We start from the raw sequence: 22,092 nt of genomic DNA, 5'->3' as shown, positions 1-22,092 counted from the left end.
CGTCCCCGCAGGCCGAGGGTCGGCGCTGCCGCCGCTGCCTGACCGGGCCGGCCGGCCCTCCTTCCTTCCGGCCGGGGCTGGGAAGGCGGCTGGTCGGCGGGGCTGAGGCGGGGCGCGGGCCGGCCGTCCCCTCCGCGAGGGGCCGGGGAAGGCGGGGGCGTGGGCGAGACGGCGGGGCGGGCGCTGCCTTGGAGCCAGCGAGCGAAGGAGCGGAGGGGCGGCCCGGGCGCAGCGGCCATGCCATGCCCGCGCTGAAGCGATGCCTGCCCGGCGCTGCCTCCGGCCGCCGAGAGCGGAGGGCCGCCGGCGCCGCCACAGTCGCGCCTCGCCCGCCGCCGCCGCCGGCGCCGTCTCCTCGGCGGGCCCGGGCTGGCGGCGCTGGTGCCTGCTGTGCTGCCTGCTGGGCGGCGGGCTGGCCGGGGCGAGCGCCACCCCGCGCGGATGCCAGCAGCCCTGCGGGGCCGAGTGCGTCTGCCGCGCCGTGGGCAGCGCCGCCTGCGCCGTCGACTGCGCCGCCCGCGGCTTGGAGCGGCCGCCCGCACCGGCCTGGCCCGCCGGCACCGTCGCGCTGTGAGTACGGCCGGGCGCGGGGCGGTAGGTCGGGGAGGGGGGGGCGCTTGGCCTGGCTTCTGCCTTCGCCGCCTTCGGAACTCTCCGCCACGGGAGCCTCCGGCGGGTGCGAGGTGACACCGCGCCGTCGGCTTCGGGGAAGAGTTAATCGCAGGCCTGGCGCATCGCCGGCTTGCGCGTCAGTGGGGAGCCTCCTCCTCCAGGGGCAGTCTACCTTGCTCGAGCCCGGCTGGGCAGTCGGTGGGCAGGGGACAGCTCCCTGCACGGGTCCCTGCTGGGGGTCTGAAGGGCCTTTGGCCAAGAGGGGGGGCTGTCCGGTCCTCTTAAAGGTCCCCCGGATTAGGGACCTTCCAGAGTTGAGCCAGGAAGATGCTCCTTGTGGCCCCTCCTGTCGGTGGCCCTTGGAGAGCGGGCCCCTCGCTTGGTGGCTCTGCTCTGGAGGGGTGTTGGGTTTTTGGCTTTGAATGGTGGTAGAGCCCTCACCCAATGAAGGAGCCTGGATGCTCTGAGGAGGGGAAGCCATTGAGTTTGCCCCTCCAGCCTCCTCAAAGCCCCAAACCCCTGGACACCCCCCATCTCTTTCCATGAGTTCATCTTGTCAGGAAGAAGAAGGCAGCCTTGGTTGAACCTGATGCGGCCCCTGAGTTTCCTTCCAGTTGGAGAGTCAGGAGAAAACCTCCCCTTTGCAAAGGGAGGGCTCCTGTCCTTTCCCCTCCCCCCGCCCCTTGGGGCTACTCAGCCATAGATTGTGGACCCCAACCTGCTTTGTGGGGGTCAGGAACTGTCAGTCTTTCCTTGGCAAGATGCAGGTGGATAAAAGGCGGGGAAGGGGACGTGTGAGCAGCCCCCCCCGGGGCCCCTGGAAAGTGGAAGGGACCCGAGGGGAAAGCTTTGGTTGTGTTGGGTTTCTGGGTTTTTAAAATATTTTATTATTCATCAGGTTGGTGCAGTACAGAGTTTCTTTCGTTCTTTAAGTTCAGCTTTATTTTCAGTTAATTTCAAGATGGCGCATTGCAAGTCTAGTGGTGCCAGGGAGGCTAAAATGGGACCTCTTGCCAGTAACTAAAATATTACATTCTTGTAGTTACAGTACAGGTGGTCCTCAACTTACAACAGTTCACTTAGTGACCATTTAAAGTTACAGTGGCACTGAAAAAAGTGACTGATGACCGTTTTTCACGCTTACTACCGTGATAGTATCCAGATAGTCACGTGATTTTTTAAAAAAATCAGATGTTTAGCAATTGTCTCATATGATGGTTTCCATGTCCCAGGATCATGTGATCACTTTAGGATACCTTCTGATAAGCAAAGTCAACGGGGAAGCCAGATTAACAACCGTGTTACTAATTTAACAATTGTGGTGGTTCACTTAACAACTGTAGCACAAATGATCGTAAAATGGGGCAAAATTCACTTAACAAATGTTTTACTTAGCAGCAAAAGTGTTGGGGTCAATTGTGCTCGTAAGCTGAGCGCTACCTGTAATTATTTCCTGATTGGTTTAGTTTTGTTCCAGCCTCTGGTGTAGGAACGTTTGCGTCATATTATAGGAAGAAGGCAGCCATAGAAGGTTCACACTTAATCAGTTTGTGAGACATTTACAAGGAGGACAGTTCATAAATGAGTTTAAAAGGACCCGAGAAAGGGCTGTGCTGTGCTGCTGTTGACCGCAGGGTTAGACCCGGAGAGGCACTGCAGATGGAAGGTGATGTAATTTTTTTAAAAAAAGAACATTTAAATGGTGTTATTTGAGGAAAACATGGCTGTCATTCTGCAAAAATCTGGGCTATGGAGATGGTTCACGTTTTGCTGCTGGTTGAAATGCTTGTCCAGATTTCTGAAAAAGTGATTTGGCCAAGATTGGCTGTCATTTATTTGCCAGAGGAAAAGCACGTCCCATATTTCTGCACTGAAGTTATATCCTCCTAAAGTTACGTAGGTAGTCATTGACTTACAACAGTTCATTTATTGACCATTCAAAGTTACAGTGGCACTAAAGATCGTTTCACACTTACGACCAGCATCCACTGCAGCATCCCCATGGTCACGTGATCAAAATTCAGATGCTTGGCAACTGGTTCATACTTACGACCGTTGCTGTGTCCCAGGGGGTCATGTGATTGCCTCTTGCACCCTCCTGACAAGCAAAGTCAATGTGGAAGCCAGATTCACTTAACAACTGGGTTACTAATCTAACGCCTGCAGTGATTCACTTAGCAACGGTGGTAAGAAATGCCGTAAAATGGAGCAAAAGTCACTTAACAAATGTTTCACTTAGCAACAGGTACATTGGGCTCAATTGTGTTCGTAACTTGAGGACTACTTGTACTAATCTTTGCTAAAGCAGGAGATCTGGTGAGAATCTGCTAGGTCTGCAGTAGCTTTGCAGTCCTGATGCCCACTGTAGAGGTTGTGCATCAGCTCTTTATATGAAGGTAAAATTGGGCATTGCTGGGAGGTCTATGCTGGGGAAGTTAGGCATGTCTGTTTGAGAAAGAAAGAAAGAAAGAAGAGGAAGGAAGGAAGGAAGGAAGGAGGAAGGAAGGAAGGAAAGGAAGGAAGGAAGGAAGGAAGGAAGGAAGAAAAAAGAAGAAAAAAGAAGAAAAAAGCAGGAAGTAAGTAAGTTAGGCATGTCTGTTTGAGAAAGAAAGAAAAGAAAACGGAAGGAAGGAAAAGAAAGAAAGGAAGGAAGGAAGGAAGGAAGGAAGGAAGGAAGGAAGGAAGGAAGGAAGGAAAGGGATTTGGGTAGTACCCATGAGCCTGTGAGAAGACAAATATGAGATTTTGAAAGGCTTGATTGTTAGGTCTGGAACATACATGCAGTCGTAAACTAGGCCTGGTTGAACATAACAAACACATTATATCATGCTCCTAGCCAGAACTAAATGGAAAGTTCATCGGTACATTCAAAGCTGAATTGAATGTTGTTTTGGCAGCACAAGACGATGTTGTTTTAATCATTTAAATGAATGTCAGCTCTCTCTTTTTTTCCCCTTGCTTTTCTACATTTTCCTCTTCTCTCTGTGGTTTTGTTTGTAAGGTTAGATTTGGAATAGTGTACTGAAGATAAAGTACCATAACATAAACAAAATTTACAGTGAAATCTCTCTCCTTTTGAAAGCTCACTGGGTGCAGCGGTGAAGGGACCAGGCTAGAAACCAGGAGACCTGTGAGTTCTAGTCTCACCTTTGGGCACGTGGCTAGCTGGGGCACCTAGGGCCACTCATTTTCTTTTTTAAAAATATATTTTTATTGTTTACAACTATAAATATCAAACACAGTTCAACCGTTCTGGCATCATTCTGCTGTACATACAAAGATATTACTGAACCATTAACATTCATATTATTAGTACAATATTCACAATCTAGGTCTATTTGTCCTAACTATTTTTGTTCCGACCTTTCCCCTCTTCTGCAACCATTGGTAAAAACTTATTCCAAGTATGATAATATTCTTTAAAAAAAAACATATTTTATTGATTAAATTATTAAAACATTGGACACAGTGTGATCGTCCTGACATTCCTTTTTGTCATACATGCTATAATATATAATACATTTTTATATACATTTATAATTTGTACAATTCATTTCTGTCTGTAATTACCCATTCTACAAATCCTGCTTTTTATTCTAGGGCCAGTCAGTTTCACTCAGCCCTTGGAATGGCAAGGCAGTTCTGACAAAGGTTGCCCAGAAAATTGCAGGAGTTTGTCCAGGTGGCCTCTGAGAATTGGATACACATGAATAGAAGAAAATATATTTCTTTTACTGTCATCTACACCTGTGATTTTCAACCTTGGCACCTTTCTGAGAGTTAAAAATCCATACATGCCAGGGTTGACTATCACTGATTTACACAACAGGGATCACTTATAAAATAGAAATATACTAAAATCCTGGGATGAGGAAATGGTGGGGGGCTTAAATTGTGAATGTTAAACTTGATTTTTAATGTGGCATGCCATCTGGAGTCACTCTTGTGAATTGGACATCTATATCAATAAATTAAACCAACAGACATAGAAAAGTTGAAGTAATGAACTCACAGATTGGCCACTGGATGAAAAGTGTCTTCCCTGTAGTTTTTCCAGTCACCTAACATCTCAGAGGCACCCAGGGAAATCTTGCAGGTGCTTTGACACCGCTCCATCTTTTTCTGAGAAAGTCCTGGCTGATAAGAGATTTGCAAAGAGGAGGAGGAGGAGGAGGAGGAGGTTGGATCTCTAAGAAGAATCTCTTAAGACCAACCCTACCAACGCTGACAGGCAAGCCACTAGAATATAAACTGACAGCAAACTGCACTCCGTACTAGCACTGATGATGTTACCTGGTTTGGGTAATGAGACGTCTGCAAGAAAAGAAATAAGCTCAGTGACCACCAAGGACCCCACAGTCATCCTCCTCCTCCTCCTCCTCCTCCTCCTCCTCCTCCTCCTCCTCCTCCTCCTCTCTGTAACTCCCCCTCCCTTCTAGCACTGTCAGTAAGGAGACGTTTGCAAGAAAACCAACAAGCCTCAGTGACCACCAAGGACCCTCTTATGTCAACCCTGAGCCAGAAATGTCAACCCTTTATTAGTTTCCCCAGTGGCTCAACGGGGTAATGAGACCTTTTCTCTTGCTGCTTGAGGGATCAGCGGTGAACTTTCCAGGAACTGCCCTCACCTGCTCACTTCTTCCTTTGGCCATGCTGCGGCTGCTGCTGATACCTGTGAAAGGGTTGGCATCTGGGGCTTTGGATTATTGAGCAGGGGTGTCAGAGGTCAAAAAGGTCATGATGGTGCAGTTGAAATTGAATCTACGGGGGCAGAATTATATAATAAAAGCATTTTGTGGTTGAACAGAGGAAATATTCAGTAGGGAAAATCATTAGAATTTAGCGGCAAAAGGTTTTAGATTGAGGATAGATGGAATACAATAAGAAGAACTGGAAAAGATATTTAGATATTTAATAGCTAAAATTTTTCATTTATCATATGTTGGAGGAAGAGGTAACATCATGCAGAATGCAGAGAACAGATCAAATTAATTGTTGGGAGAATAACCATTATGCATGTTAATATCTTGTGATATTTTAAGGAACTTGTTCAAAGAAACATTGTGATGTATCATCAGTCAGAATGTCTGGAAAGAAGCAGATTAAACTGATTGATTGAAATAATTGAAACTGGCATTAATATTATGAGAAACAGCCCTGTAGGTGGATTAGAATTGGCAAGTAGAAAAGGACTGTTTTCTACTTTTATGTTCCTTGATTTCTGGAGAGTTTTCCTTTTTTGAAGGACATATTTGTTTTTTATTTATCTCTCTTGTTTGGCATTACAGTGCAGTGTTGCAATATGTAGCATTGGAATTCTTCAATTTGTAAAACACTTACACGTATATTTTGGTTTCATGTTTTCATAGTTTATGGTTCAGTCTGCCAGGACTCATCAGGGTCCAACAGTACATAAATACGATAAGTAAATAAATACCAAAATATATATCTGTGAGTTAAAATTGGGGGCCAATTTGCCTTTCTTAAAATAAAAAGTCAATTTCTGAAAAACTGGCTAATCAGTCCTAGCATTTCAGATGTAGGAGATGTTTTGGTGATATGGATTTTTTATTTGAAAATAAATTACCTTTTTAATTTGGTTTTCTTCAAGTACCTAATGTTAAATGGAAAACAATGTGTATATTTTCTAGCTTTTTCCAAGTTTATCAGAATCCGTCTAACTCATGCTGTATTTTCAAGAGTTTTGGGTGAGAATGATAAAAGATAGAGGAGCCTAAATTATCATGTTTTTGTGGAGTAAATCAATACCATGTCCAATGGCACTTTTATTGTGGTTATAGTTGTTTTTATACTAGGTTGCTATGGCAAATGTTTCTCTGCAGGGGCCTGCACAGTGATGGGTTCAAAAAAGCCAAAATGGTCTCCACCACCATACAGGTGAAGCCCCTCTCCTTGGTTACATGCGTTGTGAGGCCCATAAAAAGGGGTGGAACTTTGATCGCATCTTTATAGCTGCCATCTTGACTTTTTTGCCCTTGTAAGTGTCACTCCATTGGTTCTTGGCAGGCTTCTAGGAGCAATTCAAGGTGATAGTTGTCACCTTTAAACCTTACCGGACATGGGGCCAGCTAATTTGGGGGACTCCATGCCGCCATTTTGCTTTGTTAGACCTGGCAGGGTGGGCGGCCTCTCCCCAGAGATGGCCTCAGTCTCTTGGCCTTCAGAAACACAGTGAAACCTGGGTTCTCCCCCAAGGCACTGGGGCGAGGATGTCAATGGATCCGGCATGGGGTGGTTAATGGATGGATTCAAGCTTGATCAGGGCCTCACCCTTGTAAATGGTTTTTTGTTTTAATTGTTTTGTGCTTTTTAAAGTTCTTGTTCACTCTCTAGAGTGAGGGTCTTCAAACTTGGCAAGTTTAAGACTTGTGGACTTCAACTCCCAGAATTCCTAAGCTAACATGACTGGAGGAGGAATTCTGGGAGTTGAAGTCCCCAAGTCTGAAAGCTGTCAAGTTTGAAGACCCCGGTCTACACTCTACACACTATACCAGAGGTCTCCAAACTTGTCAAGTTGAAAACTTGTGGACTTCAACTCCCAGAATTGCTGAGCTAATATGACCAGAGGAGGAATTCTGGGAGTTGAAGTCCACAAGCTGTCAAGTTTGAAGACCCCTGCTCTAGAGGTTGTTCTGGTAAATGGGTAGTTTACTTCACTGAGGACTCTACCTCATAGGGTTGTTGTTCTAGGAATATAAATTGACAAGTTTGTTTGGGGCTTGAGTTCCCAAGGAAAGGGCCGGTTCATGGGTTGTTCCTAGCTTTAGACTTCTCCATGGGGAATTGCATTTTTGGTATATACCCATTTTTTTTAATTGATGTTTGCTGTCTTTGATTCCCTTTGGCTAAGTGTGCCTTTTTGTGGCAAACCTGGTTTTCAGGGTCATTGATGCTCTGAGCTTTCATTTTCTTGCAGACATTTCACTACCTGACTAGGTAACATCATCAGTGTTAGAAGGGAGTAAGGTTTGCTCCACAATTAGCATTTGTGTTTACTGCTTCATTCTTGATGTAATGTCAACCTTGCTGTTCATCTTTGCTTATCTGGGTGTTGATTGGTGGTGAGAAGGTGCTCTGATCTTTTTGTTTCCTTTTTGGCTTTTTGATCGTCTCTCTTGAATAGTATGTGGATGTTATTTATCTCTATAAACCCCGGGTTGTTTTCCCTGTCATGTGTGAAACAGGTCCTTGGAGAGGTTCTTGCTATGCAAGAATATCTGTCTATATTTTTTGTCCAGAACATAAGGGTGCTATCATCCTTACCCAAATTTAGATCTCATCATCTTTATATATGAATATGAATGTGTGTCTCTCTCTGTGTGTGTGTCTGTTTGTGTATGTATGTATATATGTATATATGTTCTCCCATATGCCTGAACCATTTACTGCAGTCATCTGAGAATAAGATTATATTGGGCCTACTTTTGAGTAAATATGCAGTAGATTTCTCTGTAAGATACTTACTAAAGCCTTTTAAGTAAATGCTCCTTTTCAGACAGCAGTCCCCTTATTATGTATTAAAAGTAATAACTTCTCTGCAAACTGTGAATTCATGTCTGGTCCCAAGAGGGATTGTGGGCCTCCCTTCTCCTCTCGGAGGCAGAGATTACAAAAGGTGAACCTTTAATTGCATCGTTGCGGTTGCTGTCTTTAGCTTCTGGGCACATCCCGCGAACATGTCGTGCTTTTTCAGAAGGTCTGGAAAAATAGTGCAATTTATTTCATTATTAATCTTGGCAGCTGGCATTATCTTCTGGACTCTGAAGCTTATTTGTTCTTGGATGGGAGGCCATCAGGAAATCTCGGGGTTATAGACTAGACTGGGTAAACAAGCATGTTCTGGAAGAGAACAGCGGCAAACTGGGAACTGAGGTTAAATAAAAAATCTTGTCGTCTTTGGTTAGAGATTTTGCCTAAATGCACAAGGACGATTCTAAGTTTTATTCTTTGAAATATTGTTTTGGCTAGTTTCCCCCCATCCGCCCCCCCTTTCACCATTTCTCCTTATTGGTTCCACAGATTTTCTTTTTTTAAATTCTCGTAATAATATCTGGATCAAATGTTGTCTCTCTTCGGTTGCTGTTTCTAAAAATAAAGGAGGCCAAAGGGCAGAATCTAATTCAGGACACGGTGGGAAATGTATACACAATACACACGTGTGTGTATGTGTGTGTGTGTGTGTGTATTATATGATTCAGTAACACTTTTCTTTTGGAACTGCTTAATGGTTTCTTTTTATTTGTTGCTATCAAGATTTTTCCACACATTTTGGTTCTCTTCTCAAACTTTGCTGGGTTGGTAGATGAAGATGGCGAGATAGAGAGTGCTTTTTGCATTTTGGGTTTGGAAGCTGCTCTGCTTTCTTTGACTTGTAGCTTCGACAGGTAGTCCTCGCCTACAACGGTTCATTTAGTGACCATTCAAAGTTACAATGGCACCAAAAAAAACCCCGACATGACCGTTTTTCACACTATCTACCATTGCAGCATCCCCATGGTCACATGATCAAAATTAAAATGCTTGGCAATTGACTCATATTTATGACAATTGCAGTGTCCCAGGGTCATGTGATCCTGTCATGCCCCTGTCAGAATCTGATTTGGAGGGGGAGGCCGAGCAGCTGACAGTGGGAGTGTGACTCCATTGACTGTGGAAGAAACTGGGGAAGGGCACAGTCCAGCTGGGCAGAGCAGGGAGGAGGTAGAGCAAGGCAGAGGGAATTCAGAGGAAGACCCAGGCCCACCCCCTCTTCATTCTAGGGCACGCAGGGAGGAACAGAGAAGAGAGCAACTTGAGTTGAATGGCTTATGGGGGAGGAAAGGGCCCTGATTCCCTCCATTAGCTGCAGCTGGGAACACAGTGTTTAAAAAGGGAGTTTGTGCTCAGCAACTTGTTGGAAACAAATCATGAGTTATCTGGTATTGTCAAGGCTTATCTGGGTTTCTGGCATCTTCCCAACTGTGTGTGTTTTGCTGTGCTTTCAAGTCTGCAATTTCTTCTCCTGCCCTGTTAAGGTAATTACTGCAGCGTGGTTTGTGTGGATTTTTTTTTACAGTTTATATGTATTTCCTCCACATAAAGACTGTTCTTGGGAGAGTTTTTTCTTCAGCCGAAGGTAACCTGGACATTGGGGGCAAAGTTGAAGGTATTAAAAGGACTTTTCTTACTTATGTGACTGTGTTGCCTTTGTGCCACACCCCTTTGGGTCATCACAGATCCCCTTTGTGACCTTCTGACAAGCAAAAATCAATGGGAAAGCCAGATTCACTTAACAACCACCTTACTAATTTAACAACTGCAGTGATTCACTGAACAACTGTGGCACAAAAGGTCATAAAATGGGGCAAAACTCACTTAACAATTGTTTCACTTAGCAACATAAATGTTGGGCTCAATTGTGGTCATAAGTCGAGGACTACTTGTATGCGTGGATATGTCAGGCAAGACTGAGGAACCCTTGGCCCCTCTTCTTCTAAGGGACACCCAAGTCCGATTTGCTCTGAAGGATGCCCTGCCTGGAAAGAAGCCAATGTAGGTCTGTGATTCACCCAGAGACACAGAAGGCAGCTCCTCTCAAGATGGGAAACTTTTGCTGTGCTTCTACCTCTTATTTTGTTAGAGGAAAGGCTGACCGTGGGAAAGCCTCCCACGTCTTCTAGGACAGGCAGGCTGAAGCTTATAATTGAGAGCGTTTTAACAAATTGCAACCCTGTTTGGTTTGGTTGCAGCAGCGCCTCAGATAGAAAACCCCTACAGAGAGTGGTGAGGACCAGCGGAGAAGTTTCTAGGAAGCTCACTTCCCGTTATTCAGGATACTGCTTATAAGCCCTCTGTGCTTAGAGATCGAAGCATTGTGAGAGACCCCACACAACCACTCCACGGTCGGTTTCTGTTGCTCCCCTCTGGGAGGAGGTTTCAAAGTATTTTTAGCAGGACTTCCAGATTCTGCACAACTTTGTTCCCTAGGCCATCCGTCTGGTAAACTCACAAGATTTGATTTTCTTGCCATGTACATCCAACTAGACTGTGTTGTATGCAGGTATGTACAGAATTTTTTTGTTTTTATTTATTTATTTTGTCATGTTCATGTAGTGTATATTGGAGGTCGTGACCCTTTGAGAGCTGCATGCAACAAAATTTCATTTTAATATACGCCGATTAGCGTACGTTCAAAGTGGCAATAAAGTTATTATTCTATTCTTAAAAAGCTGCCCAGTTTCTCCATGCTTTCTCTGGTCCTCCTCTACAAAGATGCCCCAGATTGGGCACTGCAGACTTGCCCCGAATCTGACTTGGGGCTTGCCACCCCGTCTCTGGGGCAGAGACATTTTGCAGTTTTTAGAAAGCAATTTTTTTTCCCCAAGACTCTTCATGGGAATCGTCCTCCCCTCTTGTATGCTCGCTGCATCGGTGTGACATTTCCCTGTGTATTGGAGTTAATGGCCCAGGAAACCGGAGTGTTTCTGCTGGAAGGAAAAAAAAAACTCTCGGGGTTATACTTTAACAATTCACTTTTTCTAGGCCTCTGCCTAGGTCCGTATGAATGTGTCAAAACCACATTTTTGGTGGGATCCCTTTTCTTAGCATGGGAGAGCGGGGGGAACGCCTCATAATAGTAACATCTCCAGGAGTGTGCAGTCCTATTAAGGCTTCCTCTTTCTTTGCTTTTCTGCTTTTCTTTTCTTTTTTCTTTTGGAAAAAAAAAAGCATTGTTTATTTTAACCAGTTTTATGGGGATGCTTTGATTGAGGGCACCTCTTTTCTTGCAGGTTGGTCTCTGGGGAGAGTGAAAAGGAATACAGCAATAAACAAACCAATCCATTAGTCAATCTTTCTGAGATGGTTGGAATAATATCCTGTTTTTATCCCATCCAAATCCCTGAGAACTTTCTGTATTTCCAGAAACAGCCAGAAAATCCCCAGTATGTGCATCCTGCCACCTTCCCCAACCTGGCACTCTCCACATTTGGGGTATCGTGACACCCATGATTCCTCGGCCAGTCTATGTTTCTTTTGGGGGGGGGGAGGTGACGAGACAGAGGAAGTTGGATGTTCTCCTGAATTTAAAAAAGAAACACAGAAAAGCCGCTTGGTCTCCGTTCAGTCCTGGGAGGATCTGTTGCCTGAAGTGCAGTGCAAACAACCCAGTGTTTTCTCTTTGGAAAAGCCTTGGCTGTTCTCCTTTCCTCTGTTAAAGTTTCTCTAGAAGTTGAACGGGGCGCTACGGCATCCGTCGCAGGGCGGGGCGCGTTCACAACCCTGTTGCATAAGCTGCAAGGGGGAGGGTGGGGGTGGGGTGGGAAGAGTCGCCATTTCTTTTCTTGTTATTCCAGGCTGCCTGATGGTGCGTCTCAGAGGGTTGGGTGCCGATGGGATGGGAGACACGGTGGCGGCATCATTGCTTGCAGAGGCTGGCCAGGCCACAGGGGCCAACCCAGTCAGGCCGATGGGCGAGGCGAAGGGGAATGTGTCTCCCTGGCATCTTCCTCGGTGGATGAATTGCTCAGACTGGGAAGCCAAGCCTCGCCGAGCTGGGTGGTTTTTTGTTTTTTTCTCTTCCTCTTTCCCTGCTGTTCAATCTTATCTGATTCTCGGAGGCCGCCTGGACAAATCCTTGCAGTTTTCTTGGCACAATTTTTCAGAAGTGATTTGCCATTGCCTCCTTCCTAAGGCTGAGAGTGAGCGACTGGCCCAAAGTCACTCAGGCGCGACTAGAACTCGGGGCCTCCTGGTTTCTAGACTGATGCTTTAAGCACTACATCAACTGGCTCCCCATCCAAGCTCTTACATAAAGGCAAAAGGGGAGTGATTGCTGCTTGTGTCACTTGGTTGCTCTGACTCCTTCAGTGCATGCGAGAGAGAGAGAGAGAGAGAGAGAGAGAGAGAGAGAGAATGAGAACGCAAGCACACCTGTGCACGCTCCTGTGTTTTGCAATGGGCCTTTTGGACAGCAGCGATCTCTGTGGTGGTTTTGCAGCTTTCAGAGCCTGGTGCTGAGATTCCTCAGTAATTAAAGCAGCCCTGTAGAGTAGGATGTGGTCACTCCTGCATCAAAGATCCGGAACAGAGGGGAGAGCAAAACCAGACATTTTGCAGCTCACTTATGGCTCCATCCTCTGGTCTAGACTCTGCTTGAGATGGCCTTGAACGGAGGCATCGGTGGAAAATAGGAATTCAGGAACGGGACAGAGCTGATAAGAAGGGAAAAGAGATGCCCCCCCAAAGTCTGGGGCCAGGGCCGGATCAGCATTCTGCCAGCCAAAAAAGGGCCGTGGGGGGAGGGGCTTGTGCCTCCCCCCCGCATGGCCTGTTTTTGGCCTCCTTGGCCTCCCGCAGCACTGCTGGTTGAAAACAGGCTGTGCGGGGTCCTTGCATGACCTCCCCCTGGCAACCCATTTTGGCCGGTAGAGGCACTGCAGGAGATATTTCTAGGCTGGTCCTACTGGCCAGTTCTAAGGACCCCACAGGCTGGATCCAGCCTGCGGGCCTTGAGTTTGACACCCCTGCCCTATGGGGAACAGAAAGACCAAAACGCCTCCCCGCCAGCAATCAGCACCCAGATAAGCATAGATTAATTCCTAGATTGATACCGGACCAGTGGTGGGATTCCGCTGGTTCGCACCGGTTCAGAAGAATTGGTTGTTAACTTTCTGAGCAGTTTGGTGAACTGGTTGTTGGAAGAAACCATTAGGGCAGTGAACCAGTGGTTAAGTTATTTGAATCCCACCACTGTACCAGACCAAAAATCAAGTAAACCATTACCCCAAGCAAGGAGATGTCAAACAAGCCAAGGGTAAACGGCCCAGACAAGAAAACCTCTAAGACCAGTCCCACCAACACCAACAGGGCAAGTCACTAGAATATAAATTGAGAGCAAACTCTATTGCAGTGGTCCCCAACCTTTTTTGTGCCACGGCCCGGTACCAGCATCACAAAATCATCCGCGGCCCGGTACCGGCATCAGCACGCATGGCAAGGCGGGCCGAGCAACCGGCCAGCCAGCTGTTCCCCGCTTCTCCCCGCCACCTTCAATTCCTCCTTTGTACCTGTGTCGATGGGCTTTGCGACGGCTTCGGGACGGTCGCTCAGCTCACCTTGCCATGCGTGCTGAAAGAATCCTCGCGCCTTGGTTTTGTTCGAAGCCGCCCCCCCCCCTCGATGAAACTAAGACGCGAGGATTCCTTCAGCACCCAAACGCCGCTTTCTACCTGGAAAAGCTCACTGGAAGCACTTTTTCATCAAAACAAGATGGCAGCGCCCAGCAAACCGGCAGCCCAGTAGAAATTGTTCCACGGACCGGTACCGGTCCCTGGACCGGTGGTTGGGGACCCCTGCTCTATTGTGACTGATAACGTTACGTGGTTTGGGTAAGGAAACATCTGCAATAAAACAACCAAGCTTAGAGAGCACCAAGGACCCTTCAGACCGTTTCGAGCCTCCCTTTCTCCAGCTAAGCCTTCCATGGAGGGGTTGGGCCCCCGTTCTTAGCACCCCCGGCCAGCACTGCTCTTCCTCTGCATAAAATCAAGTGGGCACCACCAGCTGTGCCGCTTCCAAAGGCAGCTGAATGCGAGGAAGGCCGCAGGGTCTGCTTTCCCACCTAGGCTGTGTAAGCCACAGCTTGCAAGACACAAATGTCGGGTTTGCAAAACACACTGAACCCTGCCTGGCCCTCAGGATGAGTAAACCTTTGCTGGCCTGCCTTTGGTGGGGGTGGGGACGTGGGTCTCTGTTCCAGTTAATCTCCAGGCTGAAAGGGAAGTGGCTCCTGCCATCTCCAAAATCGTGATGGTCCCCAGAGGTCAGGGGTCTGCTGATTGAGGGGTCCTAGGTGCTCTCTGAGCTTGTGTTTTTCTTGCAGAGACATTTCAGGACCAAATTAGGTAACCTTATCAGTGCTAGTCTAGTAGCACAGTGGCAGATTGGAAAGCACTCCAGAGGGTTAACGTCATTGCCCAGGGGATCATGGGTTGCCCTCTCCCCTCTTTGGAAGAGCTTTAGAGCTGCCGCTGCCTTAAGAAAGTTCAAAACCTTCTCAAAGATCCATCTTATCCCAAGCACCCTTTTTTTTGAACTATTACCATCTGGCAGACGGTACAGGATAATAAAAACAAGGACAAATAGGCTGAAAAATAGCTTCTTACCCCAGGGCAGTAACTCTATTGAATTCTACTGTATAATAGTGCAATATTAATGTGATATCAGGGGTTTTCAATTCAATGTGTGGAATGTGAAGGATGTGTGTTTGTGTTTATTTTCATAGTCATAAATTGTACACTGAAGGTAGTATTTAATTGCATTGTACCAGGTGCAATGACAATAAAGTAAACTAAACTAAACTAACACCGATGATGTTACCTAGTTTGGGTCACGGTACGCCTGCAAGAGAACAAGCAAGTTCAGAGAGCATCAAGCACCCCGATTTCAAACCTGAGCCCCAAATATTCTCCTTTATTGGTCTGCTGATTGCTCAGTTTTGATGTGGTGCCAGGTAGAGCCGTGCTGAGCCTTGGCAAAAACGGTGGCGTCTTCTTGTGGCTTTGGCATGTTTTGGTGCATGCAACAACCACAGGCGGGCAAATTTATATTTCCTCTTTCTCTTCTTAGAAAAACTCTATTTACTTATTTATTAAATTTATGCGCCACCCGTTTCACTGTCAAGCAATTTTAGGAAGCCTTGTGCTATGTATTAAAAACCAACCCAAGGCAGTTTATTACTTTTTATCACATTTTATTAAGTTATAAGGTATTGTAAAATGCAAAATACAAAATTAAATAAGAGAACAATAAGGGGAAAGGGGGAAGAAAAGTGAGGAAGAATAGGGAGGAAAAAAAAGAGAAAGAAGCATTGACTTCCAACTCTCTCTGTTAAAATAGAATAAGACACGACAAATCACAGGTTTTTGCTTTTCCATAATAGTATGAACAAATCATTTCTATAAAGATCTGTCAATGTAATCTGTAATACCCCAAATCAAAGTTTCATTCTTTTCCACATCAAGCACAAAGTTCAGAAGCAGTTTCCATATGGAAACAAAATTACTTATGTCCTTTTCTTTAATCCAAGTAGTCAGTTTTGCCATTTCAGCCAACTCCATCAACTTCTGCAACTATCCCAAGGGAGTCTGAACAAAACCTATAGAGAAGCAAATTGAATGACAGTTCTTGGGAATGCAGCTGGCGGTTTGGCGAGATCACCTGAGTGGACAACAACAGGAAGTCCAGTGCCCTGGCCGGGGGGTCCCTCCAGCATCCCTCCTGAGTCCAGGAGCCGGGGTGCACCCTTGCAGTGCCCCAAAATCCTCCAGGACAGTAACCCCCAAGGCCTTGGGCGTTGCTCCTCTGAACATCTGGAAAATGCCAGGTGGGGTAGGTTGCAGGTGGGGCAGATTGCACTGGGGCTGTGGGAAAGGAGGAGGCCAGCCGGACCTGGCTGGTGGGGCAGGTTAATAATTCGCTGGGGACCACAGGCAGCTACCTGGGCAGTCCAGTCAGCTGATTGCGCTCGGCCTCTTCCAGCCGGGCAGGGGTGAGATCAGATCTTGGCAGGCTGCTCTGGTCCTGGTGCCGGCTGGCGGTGTGTGTGTGTGTGTGTGTGTGTGTGTGAAGGGCAGTGGTTAATACATAAGTAAGTCTTGGCATTTGTGAAGCTCCATAGCGACAGAGTCCAAACAAGGTTGCGCTCCGTGAAGTTGGGTGTAAAGAGGTATGTGTTGCCAGCCGTTTCCTGGGCAACCCTACCCCCCTTCCTGGCACGGCTTTCCAAGGGCAGCATCAGGCAGGGATGTGGCTTCCCATGTTTTTGAAGCGGCTAATTTGATAAGTGCAATTTGCACAGAGTAATTTCTGCTTGCACCAAATCTTTTTTTTCCAGGACAAATTTGAATAGGAAAATTGCATCATCCTTGAGGCTGGATGGCAAGTTTTTAGTGGAAACCAAGCGTTGGGAAATTTGGCCCCTGGGTTACCGATGAGTTGTGAGGCTATTTGGATTCCCACCCTGCCTGAAATTATTTATTAGATATTGGCTGAGCTCAGGGTGTAAGCCTGCCCAGTTTAGCATGTCCATTTAATCACTGTTAAATAAACTGAGATTTAACCCGGTCGCTCTTTCATTTTACGTAGAACATTGGAGTCTTAGGTGAGATGGGTGGTGTACAAATTTAATACATAAATAATAAATCTGTCGTGGATTTCTATGAAAGGAAATGGTAACAGAATAACAGAGTTGGAAGGGACCTTGGAGGTCTTCTAGTCCAACCTCCTGCTCAACCAGGAAATTCTATACTATTTCAGACAAGTGGCTGTCCAGTCTCTTCTTAAAAGCCTCCAGTGATGGAGCCCCCACAACTTCTGGTGGCAGGCTGTTCCACTGGTTAATTGTCCTCACTGTGAGGAAGTTCCTCCTGAATTCCAGGTTGCTTCTCTCCTTGATTAGTTTCCACCCGTTGTTTCTTGTCTGACCTTCAGGTGCTTTGGAAAATAGGTTGACTTCCTGCTCTTTGGGGCAGCCCCTCCAATATTGGAACACTGCTCTTGTGTCATCCCTCCAAATTCCAGATTTACTGAGAAATCAATTTCTTTTTTAAATAGTACTGATTAAGGAAGGCCATGAGGAGAACTGAATGCATGTTTGAGAAAGGCACAGATAAAAAAAAATTGCATAAGGAAAATTGGGCTGAAAAAATGAATTTTACAGGAAGCTGCATACAAAAGACCATATATCACAGCTGTTTGTAAAATGCAGGCTTCTCAGCACTTTGCAAAATAAAGTTAAAACAGAGTAAGAAGCCTCAAAGTAATCTAGATTAGGTTGATCCCAACAGAGCCCAGAGAGGATTTTGTGGGCTGCTGTTGCATCATAGCAGGAAAACAGCATAAATACAGTACAGTGAAATACGAGGAGAGGCAGAGAAACCTGCTCTTCCCAGCTACCAACAAATAATAATAAAAACTATATTGGCATTATGTGTTGCTTTCATTAAATAAAATCCTAGCATTGGAAGGGACCTCAGAGGTCATTTAGACCAACCCCCTTATTCAGTGCACTCTAGTGAAGGGAAACTCCACGTTTCATGTGGTACCCTGTTCTGTTATACTTTTGATCCATTTGAAGACAGGTGGATTGGTTGGGTCGCCTCACCTACCAAGATTCCCAAAACATGCCAAACCAGCAGGCACCCTGGATTTCTTCCTAACCCAGCAGGCTGTGTGAATAGGGAACCAGAAAGGACTTTTTCTTCCCACTCTCCAAACTGGGAAGGGGCAGCAACTTTGATCTCAGAAGTTACTTTTAAAGCTCGCTTGATGAAGTAGGCTTAGCAACAATTTTTTTTTAATAGGAGAAAGGAAGATCAGGAACATGGTTTATTGTTTGGGATCCTTGCTTTGTTCCAAATGGTTTTTAAGGCAGATGCATTGCTGGGCTCTTAGTTTTTCAAAGTGGCAGAGGCCTTCAAAGTTTGTTGTTCCGTTTGTCAGTGGAAAAAGTCATGGTCATAGCAGCCACCGTGGATGAGCAGAGGCACTCTTTTTTTTAAAAAAAATTTTTTTGTTTATTTTGACAACAAACATTCACAAATACAAACATAAAACAACAAATGAAACCATCTTTCCATTGCATACAGTGTGTTGGTTGGTACATATCTTTTGTGCACAATATGAACTTCTGGTTTAAATTAAGCTTCATATTATATAAATCAACTATATTATTATTATTATTATTATTATTATTATTATTATTATCTCTTTATTAGACTATAGTTATAAATTCACATCATCCTTTTAGAGCAAAAACTTAACTTTTACAAAATCTAATTTATATTATCATATATTCCATTATGATCATTATATTCAATAATAATATATCATTATATTATCTTTACTGTTACTTTATGTATTGCGATGTACTTTATTTCCCTATTTTCTTATCTAGCCATTGATAAAATAAATCCCATATTTCATAATATTGTTTATCTTCTTGCTCTCTAATTCTAATGTCAATTTACTCATTTCTGCACATTCTATTATTTCCTTGATCACTTCTTCTATCGGAATTTTTTCACTTTTCCAATTTTTATCAAATGCAATTCTAGCTGCTCTTTATAATCAAATAAGACAATTTATGAGCAGAGGCACTCTTGTCTAGACTAGCTGGATCTGAAGGGAGAGTCGCTTTGGGATGCCAGTAGGCTGGCCACATCTGTTCTGTCTGGGTGAGCCTTGCTTTCCATGGCAAACACTCCACCTCCATCCTGGTTGCAACAGGTTTACCTGGACAATCCTTGAAAAGGAGTCCCAGTTAAAGAGAAGTGAAACGGAAGGAATTAAGTTTGAGGAGATTTTGGAGGTGCAGGGCTAGTAAACATGTTGTATAGGTTCTTGGCTCAGCTTTGTAGCTCAGTGGAACATCTGTCTCCTGGCCTAGGATTCCTTCGACCTGTGGTGGACCACATCTCGTGTTCGGTCTTGTGCATACTATCAGTGGCAGTCCTCGACTTACAACAGTTCAATTAGTGACTGTTCAAAGTTGCAGCATCACTGAAAAAAACTGACTTATGACCATTTTTCAGAGTTACAACGTTTGCAGCATCCCCACGATCATGGGATCAAAATCCATATGCTTGGCAACATGAATATTTTTATATATTTATATTTGTGTATTTATATTTATGACTGTTGTGGGTCGTGTGACAACTTTTTGTGACCTTCTGACAAACAAAGTCATTGGCGAAGCTACATTCACTTAACAGCTGTGGCGAGAAAGGTTGTAAAATGTGGCAAAACTCACTTAACAAATGTCTCACTTAACAACAGAATTGTTGGGCTCAATTGTGGTCATAAGTCAAGGGCTACCTGTAATATCTTTGTGGATAACCATCACCGTAGCCCCATCCCTGTCCGATTGCAGAACGGAACTTCTCAGTGGGATCCTGAAAAAAAGAATCTTTTCTTTTTCTAAAAAAATGGGTGTGATGACCCAGAGCATGACACAAAAATAACACAGTCACAAAAGTAGAATAAATTCCCTTTAATGCCTCCAACTTGGCCCCAGTGTCCAATTATCCTTGACTTGATATAAAACTCTTCCAAAAAACTATCTACGAAGGACAGAAATGCAGTTCGAACCCAAAGTAAAGATAATTAGAAATAAACAAAACCAACAAAAACCACGCTGAAGTAATTAACATGGCAGGTCAGGATAATAAATTGCAGACTTTCAAAGGATAACGCAGCACCCACAGTTGGGAGGACGCCAAAACCCAGATAAACCTCAACCAAGATAGCGCACGCTTTGCTTCCAGCAAGGAGCCGTGTGCAAACACCCCACTTATATCCTGTTCTCCCAGCTGCAACCAATGAAAGGGATCAGGGCCTTCTTCTCTCTTGCAAGCCATGTTGCTCCCTTCTCCGCTCCTCCCTGCGTGCCCTAAGATGAAGAGGGGGTGGCCCTGGGTCCTCCTCTGAATGCCCAGCCAGACTGTGCCCCTCCCCCATTTCTTCCACAGCCACGGGAGCCACACTTCCACTTCCTGTCAACCAGGGATGGAATCTGACAGGGTTAACTACCGGTTCAGTGATTTACGAGGCACAGCATCTGAGGTTGAAAAAGCAGGAAATAAAGGTCAGGTTAGAACTTGGGCGGGTGGGTGAGCCAAAACATCAGCACACATAGAACCGGTTCTATGTCTGCTACTCTTCAGAGCTAGTGGTTCTACAGAGCTGGACAGAACTGGTAGAATCCCACCCCTGCTGTCTCTATTCACTGGGTGCAATACTGTAGAAGACCATTACAACATATTCTTACTAGAAATCAAAAGAGCCATCAAACTATATGTACCAATAACAACTCCCAAAACCAGAAAAAACAGATTACCCATAACAATAAGCTTCAATCCAAAAAGAAATCACTTTGGCGGAGAAACAAATCTGGTCACGTTGCAACTTCAAAAGCCGATACAAAAATCTATGCCACTAGATAAAAACTGAATGCACTAATTATCACATTAAACAAGAGGAAAACCTTCTACACACCAATTCCACCCTTGCTTTCTACAATTTTGTAAACAACAAACAAAAAGACTCAAGGTCCATCCCACCCCTGAAAGGACCTATGGTAAAGACTGTAATGATGACACCATTAAAGCCAAGCTCTTTAACACATTCTTTGGCTCAGTATTTGTAAAGAGTAATTTATCAAGCCCAGAACTTCCTAGTTGAACCACAGACAACTACAATGATCTAATAAATATCGATTTTACAAAAGACAATGTTGAAAAAGCACTATGCAATCTAAAACCGTCTCTATTGGACTGGACGGAATATGTGTCTACTTCTTAAAAAAGCTACCCACTGCTATAGCCGAACCTCTAAGCATAATCTTTGAAAAATCTTTCAGGACCAGCTCCGTGCCAAAACTATGGTCACAAGCCACGGTCATCCGCATCTTCAAAAAGGGGGACCCCAGCTTAGTTGAAAATTACAGACCAATCTCTTTATGCTGGAATCAGTTATTAACCAATCCATCATCCTCCACTTAGAAACAAACAACCTACTCTCTAATAAACAATTTGGTTTCAGGAAAAAACTATCCTGTAATCTGCAACTCTTACACTGCAAAAACATATGGACTACACAACTCGATCAGGGTAAAGCAATAGACGCAATCTGCATTGACTTCTGTAAAGCCTTTGATTCAGTGGCACACAACAAACTACTCCTAAAAGTAAAATCTTATGGTATCTCTGGACACCTGCATAACTGGGTAGAAGCATTCCTGTCAAACAGACAATAAATGGTCAAAATTGGGAATGTCTTATCGAATTCTGTACCTGTCAACAGTGGTGTCCCCCAAGGCAGTGTTCTAGGACCAACTCTCTTTATACTCTAAATAAATGACCTCTGTGATCATATCAAGAGCAACTGTGTTCTCTTCGCTGATATGTACAGCTATTCAACACCACAGACAATACTGCTACCCTTCAAAAAGACCTCGACTATGTATCAGAATGGTCAAACAAATGGCAACTTCAAATCTCAACAAATAAATGCTCTGTCTTACGTATTGGCAAAAAAAATCAGAAAATAAAATACAGGCTGAATAGTCAAGACCTTGTTGATGATCCAAACTCTGTCAAGGATCTTGGAGTACTCCTCTCTAACGATCTAAGTGCTAGAGCCCACTGTAACTACATAGCCAAAAAGGCATTAAGAGTTGTTAACCTAATCTTACGTAGCTTTTTCTCTGGTAATATTACACTGATAACTAGACCATACAAAACATTTGCTAGACCAATACTTGAATACAGCTCATCAGTCTGGAACCCACATTACATATCTGATATTAACACAGTTGAGAAAGTCCAGAAATATTTCACGAGAAGAGTTCTCCACTCCTCTACTCGTTGCAGAAGACCTTATGCCACCAGACTCGAAATTCCAGACCTAGAACACCTAGAA

At 44.8% G+C, this 22,092-nt stretch overlaps 1 protein-coding gene across 3 annotated transcripts in view; it reads left to right on the top strand.

The window, feature by feature from the left end:
• Positions 1-213: 213 nt before the first annotated feature.
• Positions 214-22,092, top strand: part of LOC113438931 (polycystin-1) — a 210,331-nt gene continuing 188,452 nt past the window's right edge. For 2 of the 3 annotated variants that reach the window (XM_087912602.1, XM_087912601.1), the window contains exon 1: positions 217-570. In XM_087912602.1, the coding sequence (XP_087768728.1) occupies positions 260-570 (311 nt within the window). In that variant the 5' untranslated portion in view covers positions 217-259. Of the gene's footprint in view, positions 571-22,092 lie in introns of all 3 variants that reach the window. The other variant, XM_087912603.1, reaches the window with a different exon arrangement.

The sequence above is a fragment of the Pseudonaja textilis genome, chromosome 14 (genome assembly GCF_049901715.1).
Source record: "Pseudonaja textilis isolate UNSWEBS1 chromosome 14, rPseTex1.2, whole genome shotgun sequence".
NCBI lineage: Eukaryota > Metazoa > Chordata > Lepidosauria > Squamata > Elapidae > Pseudonaja > Pseudonaja textilis.
Note: the sequence above shows the minus strand (reverse complement) of the source record. Positions and strands in the feature narration are given on the sequence as shown.